General features: G+C 39.8%; 1 protein-coding gene across 1 annotated transcript in view; it reads right to left on the reverse strand.

Moving 5' to 3' along the window:
- Nucleotides 1–14,871: 14,871 nt before the first annotated feature.
- The window catches only part of grin2aa (glutamate receptor, ionotropic, N-methyl D-aspartate 2A, a), a 163,882-nt gene continuing 157,163 nt past the window's right edge, over nt 14,872–21,590 (reverse strand). The window contains exons 12-14 of the mRNA XM_085351498.1: nt 21,434–21,531; nt 18,523–18,761; nt 14,872–16,803 (exon numbers count right to left, since the gene is read on the reverse strand). Coding sequence (XP_085207624.1) covers nt 14,872–16,803; nt 18,523–18,761; nt 21,434–21,531 — 2,269 coding nt within the window. The remainder of the gene's footprint in view (nt 16,804–18,522; nt 18,762–21,433; nt 21,532–21,590) is intronic.

The raw sequence follows: 21,590 nt of genomic DNA on the forward strand, positions 1-21,590 counted from the left end.
CGTAAGGCTAACAGCCTTTACATGTCAACAAAATTTGAGTTTTAGCTCATTGGAAAATCTGTGACATTTGGGTATTTGACTGTCTCTTCTGTCAGAAAGCTACAAAATGGTCAGAGCTGATTAATTATTTATACAGAAAACAGGCAGGAGATATGTCTGGTAGTACCACTGGAGATTTGACTCTACCCAGATGGTCCTTGTTTATCATGTAACATTGCAGAGATATTGGAGAAGGGTAAAAAACACAGATGAGAAGATAAGAGGAGAAAGGATGGAGTAGAGATGATAAGAAAGAAGAGTTTTGAGGTGGAGTGGTCAATATGGAGCCCAACTCGCAGTACTGTGGGATGATGATACTGGCTGTATAATGTATAAATGTATAATTTCTTGAGGGATATTATAAAAATCAAGTCTAGATATCGACAGTGTAGTTTTCCCATGCTCCATAATACATAATTGATTTAAAAAAAATTTCACAGAGCTATAATGTTTAAATGGAAGTCAAGCTTATGGCCTGTTGGTGATGCAATATCATTCATTCTGTCATGAAGGATAAGCCACGCTTTGTTGGAAAATTATACTGAAGACTGAAATGGTATGGGGATGTGGGGTCATTTCAGGGGCAGCATGTCACACCAGTGGATTTCACAGTACTAGTCATTTACATACACATAAAAATAAATCAATACGTCAAATATGTCAGGAACAGTTTCCTGATAGCAAAAATCCAATACAGTTATGTTTGGTTTGTATGTTAACAGACATCAGAAATTGGCTGAAGTGCTCCAAATGGCATACTGCTTGTATCAAATCAAAATTGTACAGTACCATTTTGGACAGACTCCAAAGAGTTGACTGGTACTGTAAAATTCTGCAAGGGTTATACAAGCTGACACACTGTGTTATTGGACACTGGGTCTCTTTGCTGTTTTTAGAGGTAGCAAGCTACAATGTCACTTTATTGTGATAATGCTACTTTTTCAAATGTGTGTAGTCATGCTGTGTTTGAACGCTTAGCATAGTTCAATGATTCTTCTAATTAAATGTACATATGTGTCCTCAAAATACTGAGCGGTTTTGGGGGCGCTGGTTTAGCTCAGTGCATTGAGTGGGCAACCACATGCCATACTGCTGAGAGCGGCCGGTTCGAGTCTGGCCCACAGCCCTTTGCCGCATGTCGGCCCCTTCTCTCTCTGCCGCTGTTCTCCTGTCCTTTCTTCACTGTGCCAGTCAAGTAAGGCTGAAAAAGCCCAAAAATAAAAAGAGTTTTCACTACCTACTAAACATTGGACATAGGATAGATGTGCCTATCATGCCTTTTTTTGGGTCAATGACAAATTCTGGAGATCTAAACAATGTCCAAACTCGTTCCACGATTTGGACGTCAATATGACCTTGGACTGGGTAGCTCTTTGGGACATCATGTGGACATAACAAAGGTAATATTTTTTACTTTACACATATTAATATTGTTTTTATCAACATACATACATATGAATATGGACTATGTATAAACAAACATGATTTAGCACAACAGCCCGCGTCGTCTTAAAGATGTCCGCTGATCACACTGCATTCTTTTTTTTTTTTGCACAGCTATGGTACCACTGGAAAGGGTGGACCCCACAACAGTACAAAAATAAATTGGGCCCCACAATAGTTGAAAAATGAGTATGTGCGTTTGTGTGCAAAGTAAGACATCTGAATTGCTGTCCCACATACCCAAATAAGTCCCATCACATAATTCTACATTACAATCGCTTTAGGGAGCAGGGATGAGGTGCACATACACGGGCCTGATAATCTCAGCTTCCTCATCTGCCACTTTCATATTGACACACACACACACACACACTACCAAAGAAAGATAACTATCTGAATCCATCCACACATTAGGAAGTTAAAGATCACAGTATTTAATAAGATTTCCAGATTTTTGTTTTATGTTTGTGCTATTTGTGTGTGCTGGCATCGCTTATGCTGTCAGGGTAAATTGAGTCACAACAGGCGTTCTTTTATTGTATTATTTAACTGCTGCAACTCTTGATGTACAAACATTTCAAACACACACACATTACACACGTAAACATGCACACATGTAGACACAGGCAATTAACACCTCAGTCTCCCTCTGGTATTCTACAATCAAGCTTCATATTTTTAATCAAACACGAGTGCTCACATAGCTGCACACCTGTACCCATTTAAAACTGAAGGATGCACGCACACACACACACACACACACACACACACACACACACACACACACACACACACACACACACACACACACACACACACAGACAGAGAGAGCGAGAGAGAGTTTCGGGGTTCCTAAGTCATATGAGCTAGTTTAGCAACAAGTAATTAGCCTGTGTTAGTGATTAGCCTGATACACAATTAGCTTCCAGCAATAGCATGATTGTTTATCACCATTTGAAAGGGCAGTGTGATGCGATAGGAGCACTAAGTTAGGTATAATTATGGGTGAATTTAGACAAGGACACCTGCTCTCTGTTAATTGCATTTTAGAGTCTAACTGAGTCGCTTAAAGATACAGATGAAACTTATGCTTGGCAGTCAAATGCACAGTAACAACTTGTGCATTTTGATGCCGACAGAGAGATAAAGTCTCCAGCTGTTCCATTATGGCTTCTGTAACTCACTGCAGCCTCTCATTTAGCATTTCATTCAACAAGAAAAAAGTCAATTTGATTAGCTTACTTTCAGTATAGTCTAGGACTGCACTTGTACAGTGTAACTATGACTCCTGTGAAAACATGACACTGCAGCGAGTGTCTCAGTTGGGAGAATTGATCACTGATTTGGATGGTTATTAATAACATTTTACCTTCATTTTCATTAGTTACAAAGTAAGAAAATAAAACTGTTACTAAAGAAAAGTTTGATTTTGATTTTAGTCCTGTACAAGAGTAACAACGTTAACCCTGCGCCCTGAAAATATTCCCAATTACCCAGAGAGGAATAGGAATTTTGCAGGAGAGAATGGAGAGCTTTTTCCTACTCTACATTTTATGTCCTGTGGGGATGATAACGTATCCCCTCCTCTGACTTTTAGTACAGCATCTTCAAGTGCTCAACAATGCAAACATGATAATCTTTTCTTCATGCAAATGTTACATCACTACTGTTTCAAAGTGAAAACTACTCCTTACTAAATAAAAGAGAAATAAAAAGGATTCAGAACATCAGATTTTCCAGGAGGCTCACAAAAAGCAAATCATATGCATTTTTGTACTGAATGCCAACCACTTGTCTGATCATTCACATCAGAATCCCTACTTCTTATTTTAACTTGTGGGACTGAAGTTATGAGGCAGAGCTGCTTTCTGCAACAGCTTGCAGTTGCAAACTTTTGCTGCAAAGGGCATCTCTGAAGAAATGTTGCACACACGGTATTTTGGGTTTTCACCTGACAGAGCAGCAGCTGTAGCTTCACTCTTGTGTGGAAAAATCAACTCTTCTCTTATCAGCATTTACTGCTTCATTCACAGTTAGAATCTGTGGTCATTGACTCTCAAAATGCGAACGTCTGCTGTCGATCTTAGTAAAGAAACAGGGTTTCCCTCTTTTCTGTACAGAGATTTATCGATGTGGGGAAAAAGAGGGTGTCACCCTGCATATGACACACAGCAGGAAAGCAGAAAAAGGCTCTCATCAAAGCAAACTGTTTTCTTAGGAATATTGTCAAGTGGTAGATTTTTTTAACTGTTACTGTAGAGCATCTTGAACTGAAAGCATTTTGACATTTCATATCAAATATTGCAGTTATGTGGCACAGCTGGCCAAACGGGGCTAAGTTAATTCTGTCATCTTAAAGCACTATATTGTAATGAGAACGGCGTGCTCTTTATTACTGTGATTTCAGACAAGTTTGAACCTCATCCTGCTTTTTTTATTTGTGATATTTGACCAGAATCCTTAAAGATGAATTATAAATGTAAGATTTTTTAATTGCTTTCAGAAACAAACTAATTAAAGAGATACCAGATAAAAGAGACAAAAACAGCAATAGAATAGAAAGACAAAACAAAAACCAATGCAAGTTTTTACTCTCTCATCCCTGGCCACTCAGCTCAAGCCTGGCTGACAAACCACAGCAATTAATTACCTGCAGGCCTATTACAGACCCCTGATTTATGAAGTCTTTCATGGTGATGCACAGCACTGATAAGTCACATTAGGAATATAAAGGAGGAACAGGGCAAAATCATGCATCAACACTAAAGACAGCTCACTTAAAAGAAATAAGGACATTTTTACTTAGCGTTAGACACAGCTGCAGTTCATCTCCCACAAAATCTGCATTAAAAGTACTCACACACACACAGATGCTAGCCTACATTGGGCTGTATTTGCATGTTTTGTTGCTTGTGCCCATGGGCTCTTTTCTCCCTCTGTTCTTTTCATCAGAGAGAAAGAGAGGAAAAAACTCATCTTCATTATTTTCATGTTACAAAGTAAGACTTGGATTACATGTTTTGAATACTGCCTGTAAGTTTGCAATATCATTAAAAATGTGGGTTACAGTTACTCATTTTTCCCTTTTTTAAACAATTACGCTGACGTCGTTTTGTATCAACTGCTTCTTTGATGTCTGCTCTCTTATGAGACTATTTAATGTAGACACATAAAGCTGGCAAATTGAGTGAAATAGCTCAAAAATCCATATATATATATATATATATATATATATATATATGTGTGTGTGTGTGTGTGTGTGTGTATACTTCCTAATTCTAAACTGCATACATTTAAAGCCCCTACTCTAACCCTTCTAAGGTTCCAAGGCAGTCATAACAAACAAATCTCATCATATCATGTTCTCAAAGTGCACGAGACGTTACTTTACAACATTTTTTTTCTAGACACAAAGTTAACATCAAATTAACGTTACATAAAGTGGGGTTGTGTTGATTTTTATCGCTTTTTTAATGATATATTGGTACAAAAGCTCAGAGATGAACAAAGTCAAATGTTGCAACAGTTTTAAAAATTAAAATTTTTGAAAAAACTTTGACAAAACAATTTCTTTCTTTGATTTTGGTTTTGACTTCTTTTCTTCCTATACTAGCGCTGATGTGGAGGTTTTGTCTGAGTGGCGACACCTATTGTTCCGGAGAATACTGCAGCACCAACCTGCACCTTAATGGTAAGCATAAAGTGGCCATGTAATGAACTTACTGGAGGCACACGATGCAACCATTACAGCAATTATGCTCAGGTAGTGCAACACACTTTGCCACTGATTTCACCCAGAAACATCCAGCGAATTGTGGCCTTTGCAATCAACACAAAGCAAATAGAATCATTTAGTGATAAATGTTTTTTAAGGAATAAGCCTCTACTGCCCACTACCCACCCTAAAAATCGTATTTCTCCTTGTCTCCATCATCCATATTATCAGCTAAGTTAGTCTAATATTTAAGAAAAGTTCAAAACTCTTAGATGTTGGTGCTTCATAAATCCAACATCTTGGCTAGAAAGATATGAAGATTTCAAATTGATTGATTGAATTTGCACATAAACATTCGCCGTCCCAATAAAGATAAATCACAAACTAAGCTTTTTCTTTCCTTCTCAATCAAGATTCCCCCTGAGATGAATACAAGTCTCAGCATTAACAAACCAGCCGACATCACACAAAAGTACAAGTCAAACTGTTATGTGCAGTGGAGACCAAAGGTCCAATTAACTTTATTACTAAATTTAAAGCCCGAGACAGCGTGAAGACATATTACACAACACACACACACACACACACACACACACACGCACATTTTCAGAGGTCATTACAAATATGAAACATTAGCTCAGACGTGCTCACACAAAAGCATTTCTTCATCAGTTGCAGCACCCAAGCCACGCATTAAGTACATGCTGATATTCACTTTATAATCAGACTTGCTTCTAATTGTCTGTGTTGCTCTTAATCAGATTCGGACTGACAAAGTCCAAGCAATCAGTGGTCATCATAACCACCCACCCTACTCAATGACCCCATACCATCTACGTACTACAGCAGTACCTCAAACTGTGGCAGTACCTTAAAAATGGCTTTATAGTTAGTGATACTCTGACACTTTAGAAAAGAGCTTTTTTATATAATCATTTCAATAACATTTTTATGATATGTGCAAATATTTCCCAGGGCTGTCATGTTAGTATGCGAAGCTTTACATGCCAGAAATTATAATTGAAATTGGAGAAAATCCCCACATGAAAACAGCATGTTGGGGCATTTCTTTTTTCTTTTTTTTTTTTTTTTTGTCCAAACATATGTTCTAAAGCATTTTTCTGGAGTAAAGTGCATGTGAGTAAAATCACATTAAAAAAAACCTGATGATACAATATGCCAGGGGTAGGCAACTCCAGGCCTCGAGTGCCGGTGTCCTGCAGGTTTTAGATCGCACCCTGGGTTAACACACCTGAATCAAATGATTAGTTCATTACCAGGCCTCTGGAGAACTTCAAGAAATGCTGAGGAGTCATTTAGCCCTTTAAATCAGCTGAGATGGATCATGGACACATCTAAAACCTCCAGGACACTGGCACTCGAGGCCTGGAGTTGCCTACCCCTGCAATATGCAGTACCAAATCATTCTTGTGGGTTTTACTTCGATGATATTTGCCATAAAAGGTTAAGATAACCCTAAAACTGAGCTATGAAAGAACTTAATCTTGCTGCACAGACACTAGGTGCACCTAAAGGAGGGCAGCATTGGCTTAATAAGTATGTTACAACATTATTATATGCTTAACTTGAATTCTTTTGCCCCATTTTTTTCCCATTTCAACCAGACAGCAGTTGCTACCAGCTGAGAAACACAGTTACACTCCAGTACGTACCAGATTGAATTTGCCTTTCTTTCCTTCTATCTTTGAAGCTATGAGAACCATGCACGTTATCGAGTAAAATATAGTGCTAGTAAAATGTAGCACTAGTAAAATGTAAAAGTAATACAACAGTAAAACAATAAATGATTGCATCTGACAGTTAAAATGTAAACATTAGCAAGATAACAATTTTATTTTTCCTAAAAAATGAAAAAAACAAACTGCATTCCTTGCACATAGTTTTGCTTCTTGTTAGAGGTACCTACTTCATTTTGGTAGCTGTTAACTATCCACATAGTATATACGCGTGTATGCAGAGATCATTATAGATAGATGGATAGAAGGCCTAAAAATATCTACAGCAAATGAAACGAATCTAGAAGTCATGTCCTTAAGAAATAGGAGAAAATTCAGGAAAAACCTGACACAGGTCTCAGTGGAAGGGTGGCTGTCAGGCAGCCATGCTTAAGGAAGAGAAACACTGCGAAAAGGCTGAGGTATGCCAAATCATACAAGAGCTGGACTGAAAATCTGTCCATCATAAAGGAAAGGCATATCGTAGCATTATCTCGACAGAGAGGCAAACAAAGTGCAGCGAACATCTAAAGAAGAGATTTGAATATCCTTCATCAAGCCTGGAGAACTATTCCTGAAGCCTATTTAAAGAAATCACAAGACAGCTTGAATAAGAGAGCTCAGGCTGTGTTGGAGAACCAAATATTGACTTTTTGAGTTGTGGTCTGTTTTCAGTGTATGTTTGCACATATTTCAATAAAATCCTTCACCTATTTGACTATCCTCTGAGTACTGCAAAATTTAGCATCTTTCAAAGTATGCATTTCTCACATGCTGAAGTAATATGCCATTAAAAAAATCTAAAGAATCATTCATTCTTCAAAGGCTGCCCTTAGCATGAATCCCTTTGTGTGAATGGCTGAGTGATGGGAAGGTATAGTTACTTAAACCATAGTACTCGGATCCCTTTTACCTCTGAGCTATTTCACCCTTTTGTTGCCGCGAGGGAACTTTAATGGGAGAGTATGCATATATTTGTAGAGGTAATAAGACAGATTCCTACTGGATGTACAGTATATGGCACAGAAGAGCTTTGAAAAAAAAAACAGTGGACACACACATGGTGAGGATGAGAGTTCCACGTCACGCCAATTGTTTGTCTCCCTAAATCAAATGGGAGGTGATTTTCTGAGCACCAAGGGGGAGAATAGAAAATGACAAAATAAACGAGTGCACTTTTCTCTCTCTTCTCTTTCTTTCATCTGCCCTTCCGCCAAAGAAGAATGATGCGCCACGGTCTTTTTGTTGTGCTGGCTGACACAACCACTCACACACACATATACTCCCTCTCAGACATCCTCTGCAGCACTCTTTGGACCACACTGTGGCTGCCTCTGTGCGATCTGATGAATGACACCCCCATTTCAATTACTGCCCCTCCTCTGTGCTTCTGGCTGTCTTTGAGGCTGCCTCTCACATGTTCCTCATCTTCAAACCAGCCTCTTGAACCAAATCTAGTGAAGTGTCCATGCTTGTGACAGGCAGGCAATGTCGCTGCACTAAAACCTCAGTAAAATGCCAAAGACTGAGCTCTACTTTTTAGTCTTACAAGAGAGAACGTATGGACGAGGTCAGATGAGGACTGCAAAGAGAAACGTGAGTTCTAGGTCTTCACTAATCACTTAATATAACTGATATCAATATCAGACTTGTGTAATTGAATATTTGAGCAGCTGTCTTTGGGATCATCTTTGACACAAATTCGAAAATCATCTTATTTTGAAAGGGCTATGCATGCTTTTAGAGCATCTGGTCTGGACTACTGTAGTACCATGTATACTGAATGACTGAGATCATTTTTATGATCTTGTGACTCACCATGCAATAGAGATTCTAGCATAGAGTGGCACCAGTTCCAATGACAGCCTGAAATTGTGGTAGACATGCTGTGTCCATACACTCCCTCAGATTATTAAGATCTGCTTCATAAGAGGTCCATCCAGCAGTTGAAGCCTATTTAGGAACTTTTAGGAATCCTTTTATTTTTTTATTTATCTTTTCTCTTAAGCACTGTGGTTCTAAATCTCCTATACAAATAAAATGTACTTACTTTTGTTGATTTTTTTTAATAAGTCTTTGTATGTCTTTTTTGTTATCTTTTAATGTAATCATTTTAAAACTTAATACAAAGTGAGCTGTTAAAGGGTTATATTCTAAGTATAAGTGTATTAGACACACACTCCAGTTCAACAAAAATTCTGTACACTGTAAAGGGATGGTTTTCAGCATGAATTTCCCTAGTGGTAAGAACACAACTGAATTATCTTGCTTTGAGTTTCCAACTTTGGAGATTTGCTTCAAAATAAACTGATGTTATTTACTTTACATTTTTTATTTTAGGGCTACAGTATCTGCTGAAGCTCTTTGGGATATCTAAAAGCATTATGCAATTTGCGAATACACAAGGATTTATTTAAGATGTGAGCAATGATTGTGTTCTGGATATAGATGATATGATCTGTGTAGTTTTGTGTATTATTTATCATCTGCATGTCAGTGATGGGAATAATGGCGTTACAAGTAACAGTGTTACTAACGGCGTTACTTTTTCAGTAACGAGTAATCTAACTAATTGCTATTTCTATCGTTACAACGCTGTTACCATTACTAATGACAATTGCCTGGTCATTAAATGTACACAATTGACAAAATAGTGGAAATGTTTAAAGACTGTTAGTCTGGTTTAACTAGTAAAGCAGCAATTCAGATAAGATAATCTTTTTATGGAAAACAAATAACTAGTATAACTATTTTATTGAAATCAATCTGGGTGAATCTGCAGACTTTCAGTGACTTTGTGGTTACAGTTTTAAGACATTTACTCACACTTGTGACAAAAACACGAAATTCCAAATTTTTTGGATGCAAACTTTTAGCGTAGCATGTCAATTTCATCCTAACAAAAATCAAGTCAACATCGAGCATTGATGAGCTTATCCTGATCTTTCTAAACAAGAAAAGGAAGAAACTGAGATTTTGGGTTCATCCAAAGAAGACAGCAGCGGGGAGAGTTTCATGGTTTGATCCAGGAGCTGAAGCTGTATCACGTCTGCTTTCGTGCATATTTCAGGATGTCAATGAGGCAGTTTGAGCTTTTATTGGCAGAGCTGGGACATCATCTGAGGAGGCAGAGAAATCATTTCAGATTGACCCGAAGCAGCATCTAGCTACGGGTCTGAGGTAAATAGTATTATTATTTTCATATCATTGTGTATTTAATACCTGTGCAGCTTCTCAGCTATGAGCTCATCTGTTGCCAACAGACATCTAAATGGTCAGCTCTATTTATTCCCGTAAAAATCTGAAAAGCTTGGTTTTGGGGAGTCCAAAGAATATTTTTTACGCGCATAACTTTTGCATTGATATCTGGGCAAAAACTTCCTCTTCTGTCCACTGGTCATTGATAATGAATGCAGATATTATAAAACGATGCTGTTGTCAGACAGTAGCCAATGCTTCTGACACTGGATTTTGGAAAATACAATGGTTTTACTCACCCTAAGAACAGTTTATATGTTTATATGGATGCAATGAATGTCTGCTTAACCATGACTGGTCAGTAGTAACTGGAAGCTGTACTAAACTCTTATCTCATGTTTGCACAATTGTTTGCAAACACCATCTTACAGAGATTACATAGAAATTAGCATGCTGTCATTTGTATACTCAAATTTTAGGCCTTTTAGTATTAGCGCAAATTGCTACCGGTATTCTTTATTAACCGATAAGTGAAACTACTGCTAAAAATCAAGAATTACGAAATGAATACGAGACTTTCTAAAGATGTAAAAACACAGGTGGCAGGTGCACAGAGGAAGTAATTAATGATGGATATTGTAGGCAGCAACCCTTATTCCTGACATTCTTGATAAAAAAATAAAAATAATCATATATTTGTAACCCAGCATGCACCGCTTTTGTTTATCTAACAGAAGTAGAGGTAATACCATTAGCTGTGAAAGGAATGGCTTTCGTGTAGAATCAGCTGTTATCTTCAACTGACAAGAGGTTACTTCCATATAAGGTGAGGAAGACGCAAAGCCTGTTGTGCTTACCGGGAATTTTGACAGGACAACAAACCTTGTGAATGGTGAAATTTTATTCTAGCCGCTCTACAGAGAGAGAGAGAGAGAGAGAGAGAGAGAGAGAGAGAGAGAAAGAAAGAGAGAGATAAACAGTGCCACTGTACAGAAGAGCTCTTGTGAAATTCACACAAAAAATATTGTTTTTACTCTTTATCATTTATAATTCTCCATGATGATGTATTTCAGTATGAATTTACAAGCGATGTATACAGGTGTCATTTCTAAATATATTCAAAATAGTTCCCTAAAAGTCTTTGAGGAAGTATGTTTTTTTTCTTTAAAAAAAAATGAAAGAAAAGAAAGAAAAGCTATATTCTTACAGCAAACCATAAAGAAAGAGGTCTTGTATCTTTGGAGGGATAGCAGACTCAAAGTTGAGGGTTGCTTTTTTTTTTCTTCTTCTTCTTCTATCTTCATTACAGTTGAAATCCTGACTACACATGAAGGAGAGGGAAGAGAGAAGCAGAGCTGGTGATACAGTAATTCTCACCTGCCATTGGAGGAAGAGCACAGATGTCCCACCAAAATAAGCCAAGCGCTGACCGGTGACCAACCACTCTACTAGCCAAAAACATGGCCTGATAATGACCAGCCAGCCAATGAGAAAGTTGCACTGGGATCAGGTCTTTAACCTCTCCCCCAAAACAGCAGCAGCATCTTCATTGTGTTAAACACAGATAAATTTTTTTTCCTCTCAAATATGTATATACTCATCACACCTGGTTACAACGCATTAGTGATCATAACATCATAACAAAAATATCAAACGAAGAAAAGAAACAAAACATTAAAGTTGTTACATCTGGGGTTGCATGCCATCACCTCATTAGTTATCATTAAATGTAATTAAAATACATTTTTGCCATTAAAAAATAGCAGGGTTGTCATCACAAGAGTGTGTCTGAGAGTGTGTGTGTGTGTGCGTGTGTGTGTGTGCGTGTTTCTTTGTGTATGTTTGAACAGAAAACATCATCAGTTTACATGACAGTTCTGTAAAAGTAGAACAAACGAACAAATTGCGATGAGTTCATAAAACGCAAGGGTGCCATTTGATATTTTTCTTTTTTTTTTACATGTGCATATTGTTCACTTGTCAGCTCACACAAGCAGCATGTGGAGATAAATATGATAGTAATAAATATGTAGATAAGATGCAAAAAAAAGAGAGAGAGAGAAAAGGACAAATCTTGCTCTTCAGTCAACACTGGGTAAGCTGATTGGGAAGCTAGGGGGAGATTCACTGCGGTATTCCAAGAGTACAAAAAGGGCGATATGACAGTGGTTAAAAATGGAGCTTCAATCGAAACACAGTGGCTAATGCAGTCAACTGCCATTCAAAGTCATGGAGAGGAGGAACTATAAGGGTAGCATTTCAGATTTTGGATGTTTAAGAATCATCCTTCGTTCTGTGAAGGGTGCTCAGCTTAGTGTGAAGTGGAGCTGCATACAGCACATCCCACACACTGGGAAAACAATCTAAGCCCCCCTCTCACCCCACCCCTACCGCTGTCCCTTCACTCCCTCCTTCGTTTCCTCTTCTATCTTTGCTTGGGTTGCATGAGCTCAGGCAGAGAGCTGAACTGGAAGACCTTGGACTGGTAAACATCAAAAAGAGAAAAGTTTGATTCTGCCTTATGGCCGCTTCTTCTTCGTCTTTTTTTTTCCCCTTCTTTTTTTTTCCTACAAAAAAACAAAACAAAAAGAAATTCTGCGGCACATCCTACAGCTCTTGCTACTGTTATTAACGCCCCCCTAAAACATACAGAATCATCCTGAGGTATATTATTTGAAGCAATTTTGGCTTTTGTAAATCTAATCAATCAAGCAAATCAGTCAGTTAAGATCGTTACATGACATTTTTCTTTAGACAGTACATTTTATAAAGCATGATGCTACCAAGGAAAAAAAATCTATGCGTGTGCAAGTCTTTTTCAGTTTAGTGTTGTCAAAGAAAAAAAAGGAATGAACGAAAAAAAAAATACACAATCAGATTAAGAACCAAATGTTCTGGTTAAAAACTTCAAGCTTACCCAAGTTCTGCCATGCGCGCACACACGACTTATTCCATGCCAATGGATGGATACGTAATTGATGACCACATAACACCCATCCCATCCCGCATCCCTCCCAAACAACGCTTCGAAGGTAAACAAGGGATCCAAAGTTCAATTTTTAGTACAGAAAATGATTCAGATTAGCTCTATAGACATCAAACACTCCAGCGATGTCATATTGATGGAGAAAGGGAAGAAGGAAAGATGAAAGAAGGAAGGAATCATTGGTGTTTTTCATAGCTAATACCCTGTTTCTCAGTGGCGTGGATAATAAAATAATAATTAATAAAAAAAACTCACACATTATTGCCCACCAAAAACAAAATGATGGTGGTGGAAACAGCTGCGCTTAACCTTTTTTATTTTGTTTATCTCATCTTTGCTCTCTTCCCTTCCACCTTTACGTCAATCATGACAGATTTAAGAGGGTAGAGGATCACCACGTGATGGTGCACACAGCCATCCACCGCATCCGGCAAGACGCAGCTACTTTTAGAAAAATGTAAAATATGTCTTAGAGTGTATATGTGTATTTTCTCTTCTCCGACACAAAATGAAATCAACACATGCAAAATAATCTGCTACTCATGAAGGTATTTTTCAGTAAGCTTTGTTGTTTTTTCTTTTAGGTTTTTTTTTTTTCAAAAGCAAATGTGGGAGGTTTAAACTAATGGCTATTGTGCTACCAAATAAGCAAACACTAAAATCCTACATAGGGGGATCCGGATGCCAGAATCCCTAAGAAATCTTATAGTTCAAGAGAATAAAAGCAATACTTCGCAATTATTGTTTGTTTTTTTGTGCAGAGCCACAAATGAAATGCCCATCAAGTGCCTTAGGTTTCCCTGCTCGTCTGTCCTTTTCTATCAGTCATTTTGTCAGCATGCCTTTTATCTGTCAGTCTGTAAACAATATTCATTAAAAGCACCTGCATCGCTCTCAGCTTCTCATCACTGTCGCGTCCCTCAGCGTGGGCTGAACATACAAAGTTGTATTCTGAACAAGAACACGCTATCAAACAGCCACAAACTATTTGATGCTCCACTATGTGCCAGTTAGCCAATCACTTCCTTCCTCACTCTCTCTCTCCTCTTCCACTGCCAGGTGTCTTAGTGCCCATATTTGTCAGCATAACAAGCAGCAGACCGTTGGACTAGCTCTCTGTGACGCCCCTGCCCTCCTGGGATGCCTCCATGTCTGGCCTGCCCATCTGGTCTTTCTGTCAAGCCTTTTCTCTTCAGCTGGTGAGCTCTAAGGTTGACAGTGAAGGTGGAAAGGAACACGGTGAGAAGGAAGGTGGACAGTGGCTAAAGAGCTTCCTCTCGCTTCCTTTAATTCCACTGTCATATAATTCCTCTCATCCTCCTCACCACCTCCTCGCACATTTGAATGCCAAATCAACTGATTCCTTTCTGAAAGCTATTGCAGGGAGCCCTGTGTTACTCTAACGTATACGGTACCATATTGGTTCCACTTATGGGGCTATGTCGTTTTCTACTCCTAAAAACCTAGGGATTAATGATTACCCTCCTCTTTACACAAGGATACCTTATGGCAGAGTGCTGGCCCTATAGCTGTCTCACTGGTACATGGGAGAGAATGGATAGAAATGGTGATATCAAGAGAGTAGTAGTAATACCGTCATACCCAAGTGGGCACAAGTTCGTTTGGATTACAATGTTGAAGAGAAGAAATCGTAGTGTGGCTATGGCATCCCTTATTGGATAACATAGTTGATAAATTATAATACAAACCCAGAGAGGAGTAAGAAGGAGAGAACACATTATTTCTTATATCAACTAAACATCTGACTCCAGACTGGGAATTTTTTTATACACCCGTCTATTGCTGAACTGGGCTGAGTTTAGGACGCCACGTGGGGCTGGGTATGCACTAGTCTTATTGGCTGAGTAAGGCATCGCATGCTCTTTATTGTACATGTCATTAGCTATCCGCCCGTCCCGTGAGCAAAATGAAGTGGTGGATTTAACAGAAGAGCGGAGATTGTTCGCATCGTTGCGTGTATTGATGGGAGCCACTGAAAGCTGTTGGTAAATATCAGAGGAGCTACGCCCATGGACCAGTCTGCTGCTGGTGTCATCCCTCAGCGAATGACTGAGAAAAGGGTTTTCCGAGCCATGGGCTGGGTACAGGGACTTGCTCCTCTTGCTCTCCTCTAGGTTGTGGTTAAACAGCGTAGACTTGGACCCAGTGCCAAAGAGTCTGCCAGAGTAGGGACGCATACCAAAGAGGTTCGCATAGTGCGAGTCAGACGTGGAGTCCAAGAAGCGATCCTTCTCTTTGAGGCTGACACTGCGTGCCGGTCGGCCCAGATCTACATCTTTGGGCTTTTCAAGCATGATGTTGTCAAAGGAGTGCTGACGACTCAGCCTCAAGCGATTTCTTTTTTGGACATGCGGGCCATCTGTCTGTGGCCAGTACAGACCAAACATTTCATCCGGTTGCTGCTGCTGTTGGTGATGCATGGTAGGGCTGACCAAAGGGTCTGCAAGGAGCTGGTCCTCACTAATGTCATACAGGTTGGCCGTGTGGAGGCACGCTTCACACCGATTATAAGGTGAACGTGTGCCCGAAGCTGAGGCAGAACCAGTAGAGGAGTACGGCCCTGCAGGTGGGTAGCTAGCAGTCACTTTGGATAAGCAGGAACGGCAGTGTGTCTGTTTGTAGCGATCAATGGATTCATGCAGGGACAGGTTTTTCTCTTTTAGGTTGTAGTGTTTTGAGTAGGCTGGATCTGGTAGAAGATCTGAGTCTGTATGATGCAAAGGCGAGGAGTTCAGATGAATTATGGGCTGCTCACACTTCCTATAGTTGTCACTGTGGTCGGAGTAGATTTCGGGGTATTCCAAATCGTCCGCAGCAAGACCGCGGCTCTCACGGTAGTGAATGGGGTCTGAGTGGAGGCTCAGCTCCCGGTCTGAGTCGATAGTGTAGATTTTCTCTCCTCCTCCTCCTCTCCCAGTTTGGTTGGTTCCGCCGCTGACCTGCTTAGTCTTTAAGTAGGACAGCTCCACCTCACTGCAATCCCTTGGGTATTTTGGAGTCACCGATCTTTTTTTTAAGTTGTCCTTGGGCTTCAGATGCTTGTTGTTTTCTGGGTCCTTGTAGGAGGCTGCTCTACTAGAACAGTCTGAGATGTCAGAATGGGCTGCATCTTCAGGGAGGTACCGCTGAGTCTTCATTGACATTCGTGGGTCTGGCATCAGCATGTCAGGCATCGGCGAGGGCCCGGGTGGTACTGAGCGAACCGTGTCCACCGACTTCTTCCACAGCGTGCGTTGCGGTTTTGCGTTAGTCTGGACTGCGTCAGCACTTACTGCTACCTCCACTGTGTTGGGATTGGCATCATTCAGGGTCAAAGGATGCTGACCTCCCTGGAAGATATAGTTGTTAAGATGATCTTTGTGGCGGTTAGCGAGATAGGACTGCAGGTCGCCAGCATCCCCGTAGATCATATCTTTGGGGGCATAGCTTCGGTTGTCAGCGTAGATGAAGTTCCCCTTCTCTGCCATCATGTCCATGATCATAGGACCAGCCGAGTGCATGAACTCTCGTTTGGGCGAGTTCATGCCGGAGCCACCCAGGTTAGACATGTTGGTCATCTGTTTGGCCGACTTAATGAGCTTCAGCATTTTGTCCTGGGGGCTAAAGTCCAGGTCTGACTTTTTCTTCATGTCAATGTGAACTCCATGGATGCAACTCCAGATTCCCTGCATTTACATACATGGATGAAGACGAAGGAAGGGAGAGGTGAAAAAGGAAGGAGAAATGAAAAGGGCGGGAGAGATTCAATGGAATGAGATGCACAGAATCCAATGCAAAATTAGTCACCCACTGTAACCATGTAATTGTAATGCAAGTACAGTTTGAAAGCATATTCAGTTTATCTTTCTTTCATTATAAAACACATTTGGGGTTTTCTCTAAAATAAAAAATTAGAAATATTACATTAAAAATTCTCTAATAGCATCTGTCAACAATAAGGGGAAACACACATTCACAAATTCTTTAACTCTCAGCAGTTCAAATCAGTAAGATGCTGAAAATTCATTAATGAGGTTAGATTTCTAATATCTCCAGAATCTCTCTTAGAAGTATTCACAATGTGACATAAGCCTCATGTAAGCAAAGCAGTAAGCAAAGCAGTAAACAACAAAAACTACCATCAGTTTGACTTTTGAACCTTAAGACAAACTATTGAATGAGCAAGTATTGAGTAAACAACAGCTGACAGTTAAATGTCTAAAACAGCCAAAGAGCTGTTTATAAAAGAACAAAAAATCCTTTCACCACTGTGACAACTTACTAGTTCACAAATTAATTCCCAGAAAACATTTATCATGTCCCGAAATCAAACAACCTTTTGGTTCAATACACACTTTGCAAAGCTTATCGTGACAAAACGGGCAATTAAGGTTGTATTTTGTTTTAAATTATTATTGAGAATGGCTTTGAAGTAACTAGTGCACGAACATCACTTTTAACTTTCACATACACAGCTTTAAAATGAGAGCAAAGAAACTTGCTGCTTTTAGAGACACACGTCTCCATTGTATGTTCATATACACAATAGGGGACAATGCTGACCTTTTAGAAAAATGAGAGAAAATACATTGATTTGGCATGAGCTGCCATCATTTTACCCCCCAAAAAACATGTTGCAATTAGGATCTATTAGGATCTATCTTGTCGATATTCAGGTCCGCCTCGTGATCCCTCCCCCCCGCGCTCCTGCCTCTCATCCTCCTTTGTATTGCTGTCCTGCCTTTCCCTTGTTTAACTCAGTTTCTTAGCTTATCAGCAGTTTTCTTTCCCTGCCCGTATGTGTGCATGTTTGCTCTTTTCTTTTATTCTGCTGACAGAAAATAGAACTAAGAGAGAGCTGTCTAACCCCAATAATACATTATTAGCCCACGAGTCTAGCTGCAATCTTCACTGCAGCTCATCGCCTTGGACACATCCGCTGTTAACCCTCTAAGCTGCTACTTTTTCACCAAAAGCATCTCTTTCGTCTGTTTGTTTTTCAAGCAACTTAAACTAAAGATCACATGAAACAGCAAAAGCTGTTTTTAACCCTATGGTGCGCAGCTATAGAACAAACCACCATGCTAGTAGATGGCTGTAATGCAGAAGTATGTAAAGTGAGAGATGGACGACACAGTAACAGTAGTGATCATGAAGTTCATTCAAGTTGTGCGTCGGCTGAAAGTGGATGGCTGTTTTGCAATTAGGGTTAGTGAATCAGCAGCAGTAATATATCAGAGTCAAAATCATCGCTTCAGTAGAGGGACTTTTTGGGGGATAAAATGATTTAACCAAAAATTTACTTTCCAGTTGACTCCTGCAGTGGAAATGCAAAAAGCTCCTCAACGATTCATAGAGAATTTCATTTTTATGCAACCTAAATACTTACAAAAATGGGTGCTTACCCGACTGATGCTGAAAAGAAGACCCGGCTTGCCGGAGCAGACCCCAGTGAAGCAGTATCTAAGCCTCCAGTAGAAGAGATGCTCAGAGACAAAGGTAATGAGGGAAAGCCCCATGGCTGTGGCCAGCATGTAGAAGACCCCTGCCATGTTGTCAATATCCAGCTGACTGGACATCACCTCATTCTTCTCATTGTGGCAAATTCCTGTGAGCCACTGGGCTTCTAGTTCCTCCATTTCACCTGAAAGGAAAACAACAAATCCTTTACCAAATAGCTCAAAAACATAATGGCATACAGGATTTCCATGTTTAGACAAGTCAGAAATTTACTGTTAACTTAAAAGCTGCTGCAAATTTATTTTAGGCCAATGGTGAGATCCTTGATACAGACAGAAACTGAGGATTGTACGGCGTGCAGTATTGCCATGCTCTGCAAACCACTTTGCAGCCCACTACTTCAACAACTGCACTTTCCTATTCTGTCTTGCACATAATCAATGTCATACTTGGTGTTCTGCGCTGGGACCTCACTGTAGCCCACACTCCTAATTTTCCTACAACAGAGTCACAGAGTACAGCCAAATATAAATTCTTGCAGTTAAAAATAATCATTTTCTTTTGACTAGTGGTCCTGAATGAACTCTAATTGAGTATAAAGAATGTAGATACTGCATTTCTACCCTAGAAAGGCAATCTATAAATTCAATGGCTGGTAGCACCTTTATATTCTGTCACTTGTCACTGGGCTTACCGTCTCCTCTATGTTGGCCAACAGGGCAAATATATGTTTCTTAAATGTGGATAAAAAAAGGTACAAAGGAATAAAGACCTTATCTTTCCTCATTTCTTACTCTATGTTCCTTTCCCTCTGTTCCCCCTCTTTTTCCGGCTTCCTCTGTGACATTTGGCGCGTGGCTAATCCAATCGGTGTCATTCAGGGCCGGATAACTAAGGCTGCTAGTGGGAAAGACAAATATCATGGTGGTGTTCAGCTAGATGTCTTTGGGGTGCAGACTCAATAAGACATCATTAGCCTGTTGGTACAATTGAAGAACATTTATCTCATGTCAGACTTGCAAATACATGACTAGACGTAGCCATGCTACCTTTTAAATGAAATTATGGCATGCCGAGAACTGGCTTCAAAAGCAAATTAAGGTGAATGACATTGTTATCAACAGGTGACTTTGTCTCCACTTTTTGTTTAATCTATTCAAGGGAAAGGCTGCTGCTCATGCTGTTGCTTTTTCTCCAGAGGGGAAACTATTGCTGAAATTCAGATTTTGTTCTCGTTTCAGTAGTCACACGGCTCAAGCTATAGTCTGGTGTTCAGTCGGTTGGAACACAGGAACACAAGTCCCTACAAGTCGGGTTTAAAAAACATGTAGCATGGAGCAGCTCAGACTTTATGTGTCAGTCCAGTTCAGCAGATTCCTTCAAAATTTGTATCTATGTTTTACAATAAGCCTACCTCATAAATCAAAATTAAACCATTCCCAAACGTGACTTGATGATATGAAATGCAATGAGAAATGCATATGTTCAGCACTGTGCTTTATGTAGAATGGGAAAAAAAATGGTAAGAGCACAAGTGTGGAGAACTTGCCAAACAGGTGCTGCTAAGACAACAGGACGTTACAGTTTTCTAATTATATGTATTTTATGTGAACATTTGTTGTTGTTTTTAAAAACCACTACACGAAGTGTGGCACTGGCTTCCAGGCCACCTCCTTTTTTGTCTCTTTTCCTTCTTCACCTCCCTTCCCTCTCTACTTTTCTCCAGATTAATCTTCTCTTTGTCTCTTCCTTGCCCATGAAATGCCATATGCTTTCCGCCCACATTCTGTCTATCTGATCATGTAGCATCTGCCGAGACAACAAGTCACTGTCATCTATCAAGTACCTGCCCTTCTGTCACTTCCCATCTCTACCAGACACACTTGCTTTCCTTGTCTTGCTCTTGTCCCATGCCCTGTGCCTCATCCTCTTTTCTTTTTTTACCTCTCTCTGACCTCCGTGCACGCTGCCTCTTTTCTGACACTGTCATCACTATTTCATTCATTTCTCCTTCCTCTTGCTACACAAACTTTCTTTTTAGGTCTTTGTCTCGTGCCATTTCCTTTTATCCCTCTCACTTGCTCTGTTCACCTTTATCTTTATCTTTTTGGCATTTGTCTTTCTCTTTGTGTGTGTGTTTGTGGGTGGGTGGGGGTGCACGACAACTAGTTTATACCAGAAGCTATAACACATGGTGCAAAGAAGTATGAAGAGATTGGACTGCAAAGAAGTATTAATTATCAGGAGAAGATAAGGCAAAACAAAAACACAGAGCCTGATTCCTATCAAAATTATCCAGCTATGGAAACATGATGGAGTGTGGCCTGCATGCTCAGAAGCCCTGATAAGATTCAGTTAGAGGGGATTATTGTGACACCAATGTTCATTTAATCAACTTCAGTGCACTTACTGTGAGTGGCTGTGAACGCTCGCATCAGCAAAACGCTTAAATGAATCTTGTCACTAAGAGCTCTGGCTGTCTCGTGTTCGCGCTGTTTTGCAGTAAGAAATTTGTTTAAGTAAAAACTTTTGAGGCAACTGTAATAAAGGAATCTGGTAATTCAGATAGAGTACATACACGCACACACATCTGGTGCTGCAGAGAGGAATACATTAGAATAACTTACACACTCTGCCCTCTGTTTAGAGCAGCCTTTGTCTCCAGAATAACATCAAAGGACTATTTATACTTCACTGCCTTCCCTTTGTGTTGTCAGGCACAGACAAGGCAGCAGAGATGTTTGCATGTGAGTGTGTGGCGGGTGAATTACAGGACTGGCAGTGTAACCTTTTGCCTTTGTGGGTAGTGTCATGCACTTTGAATTTGTATGAGAGTGCTGTGTATGTGTTTCTCACCATCGCCGATAATTGCTAGGATAGCCAGGTCCACCTGTCGTTTCCAGTAGGAACCTTTTTGTAGAGCAATCCCATACCCGGTGGTAGCAAAGATGTACCTGAAATACACATGCACACATACACAAATATAGCATATAGCGTAACTCTAATTACGAAT

The sequence above is a fragment of the Diplotaxodon limnothrissa genome, linkage group LG4 (genome assembly GCF_057381915.1).
Source record: "Diplotaxodon limnothrissa isolate DT_005_m linkage group LG4, D_limnothrissa_male_GT1.1, whole genome shotgun sequence".
In the NCBI taxonomy this organism is placed as follows: Eukaryota; Metazoa; Chordata; class Actinopteri; order Cichliformes; family Cichlidae; genus Diplotaxodon; species Diplotaxodon limnothrissa.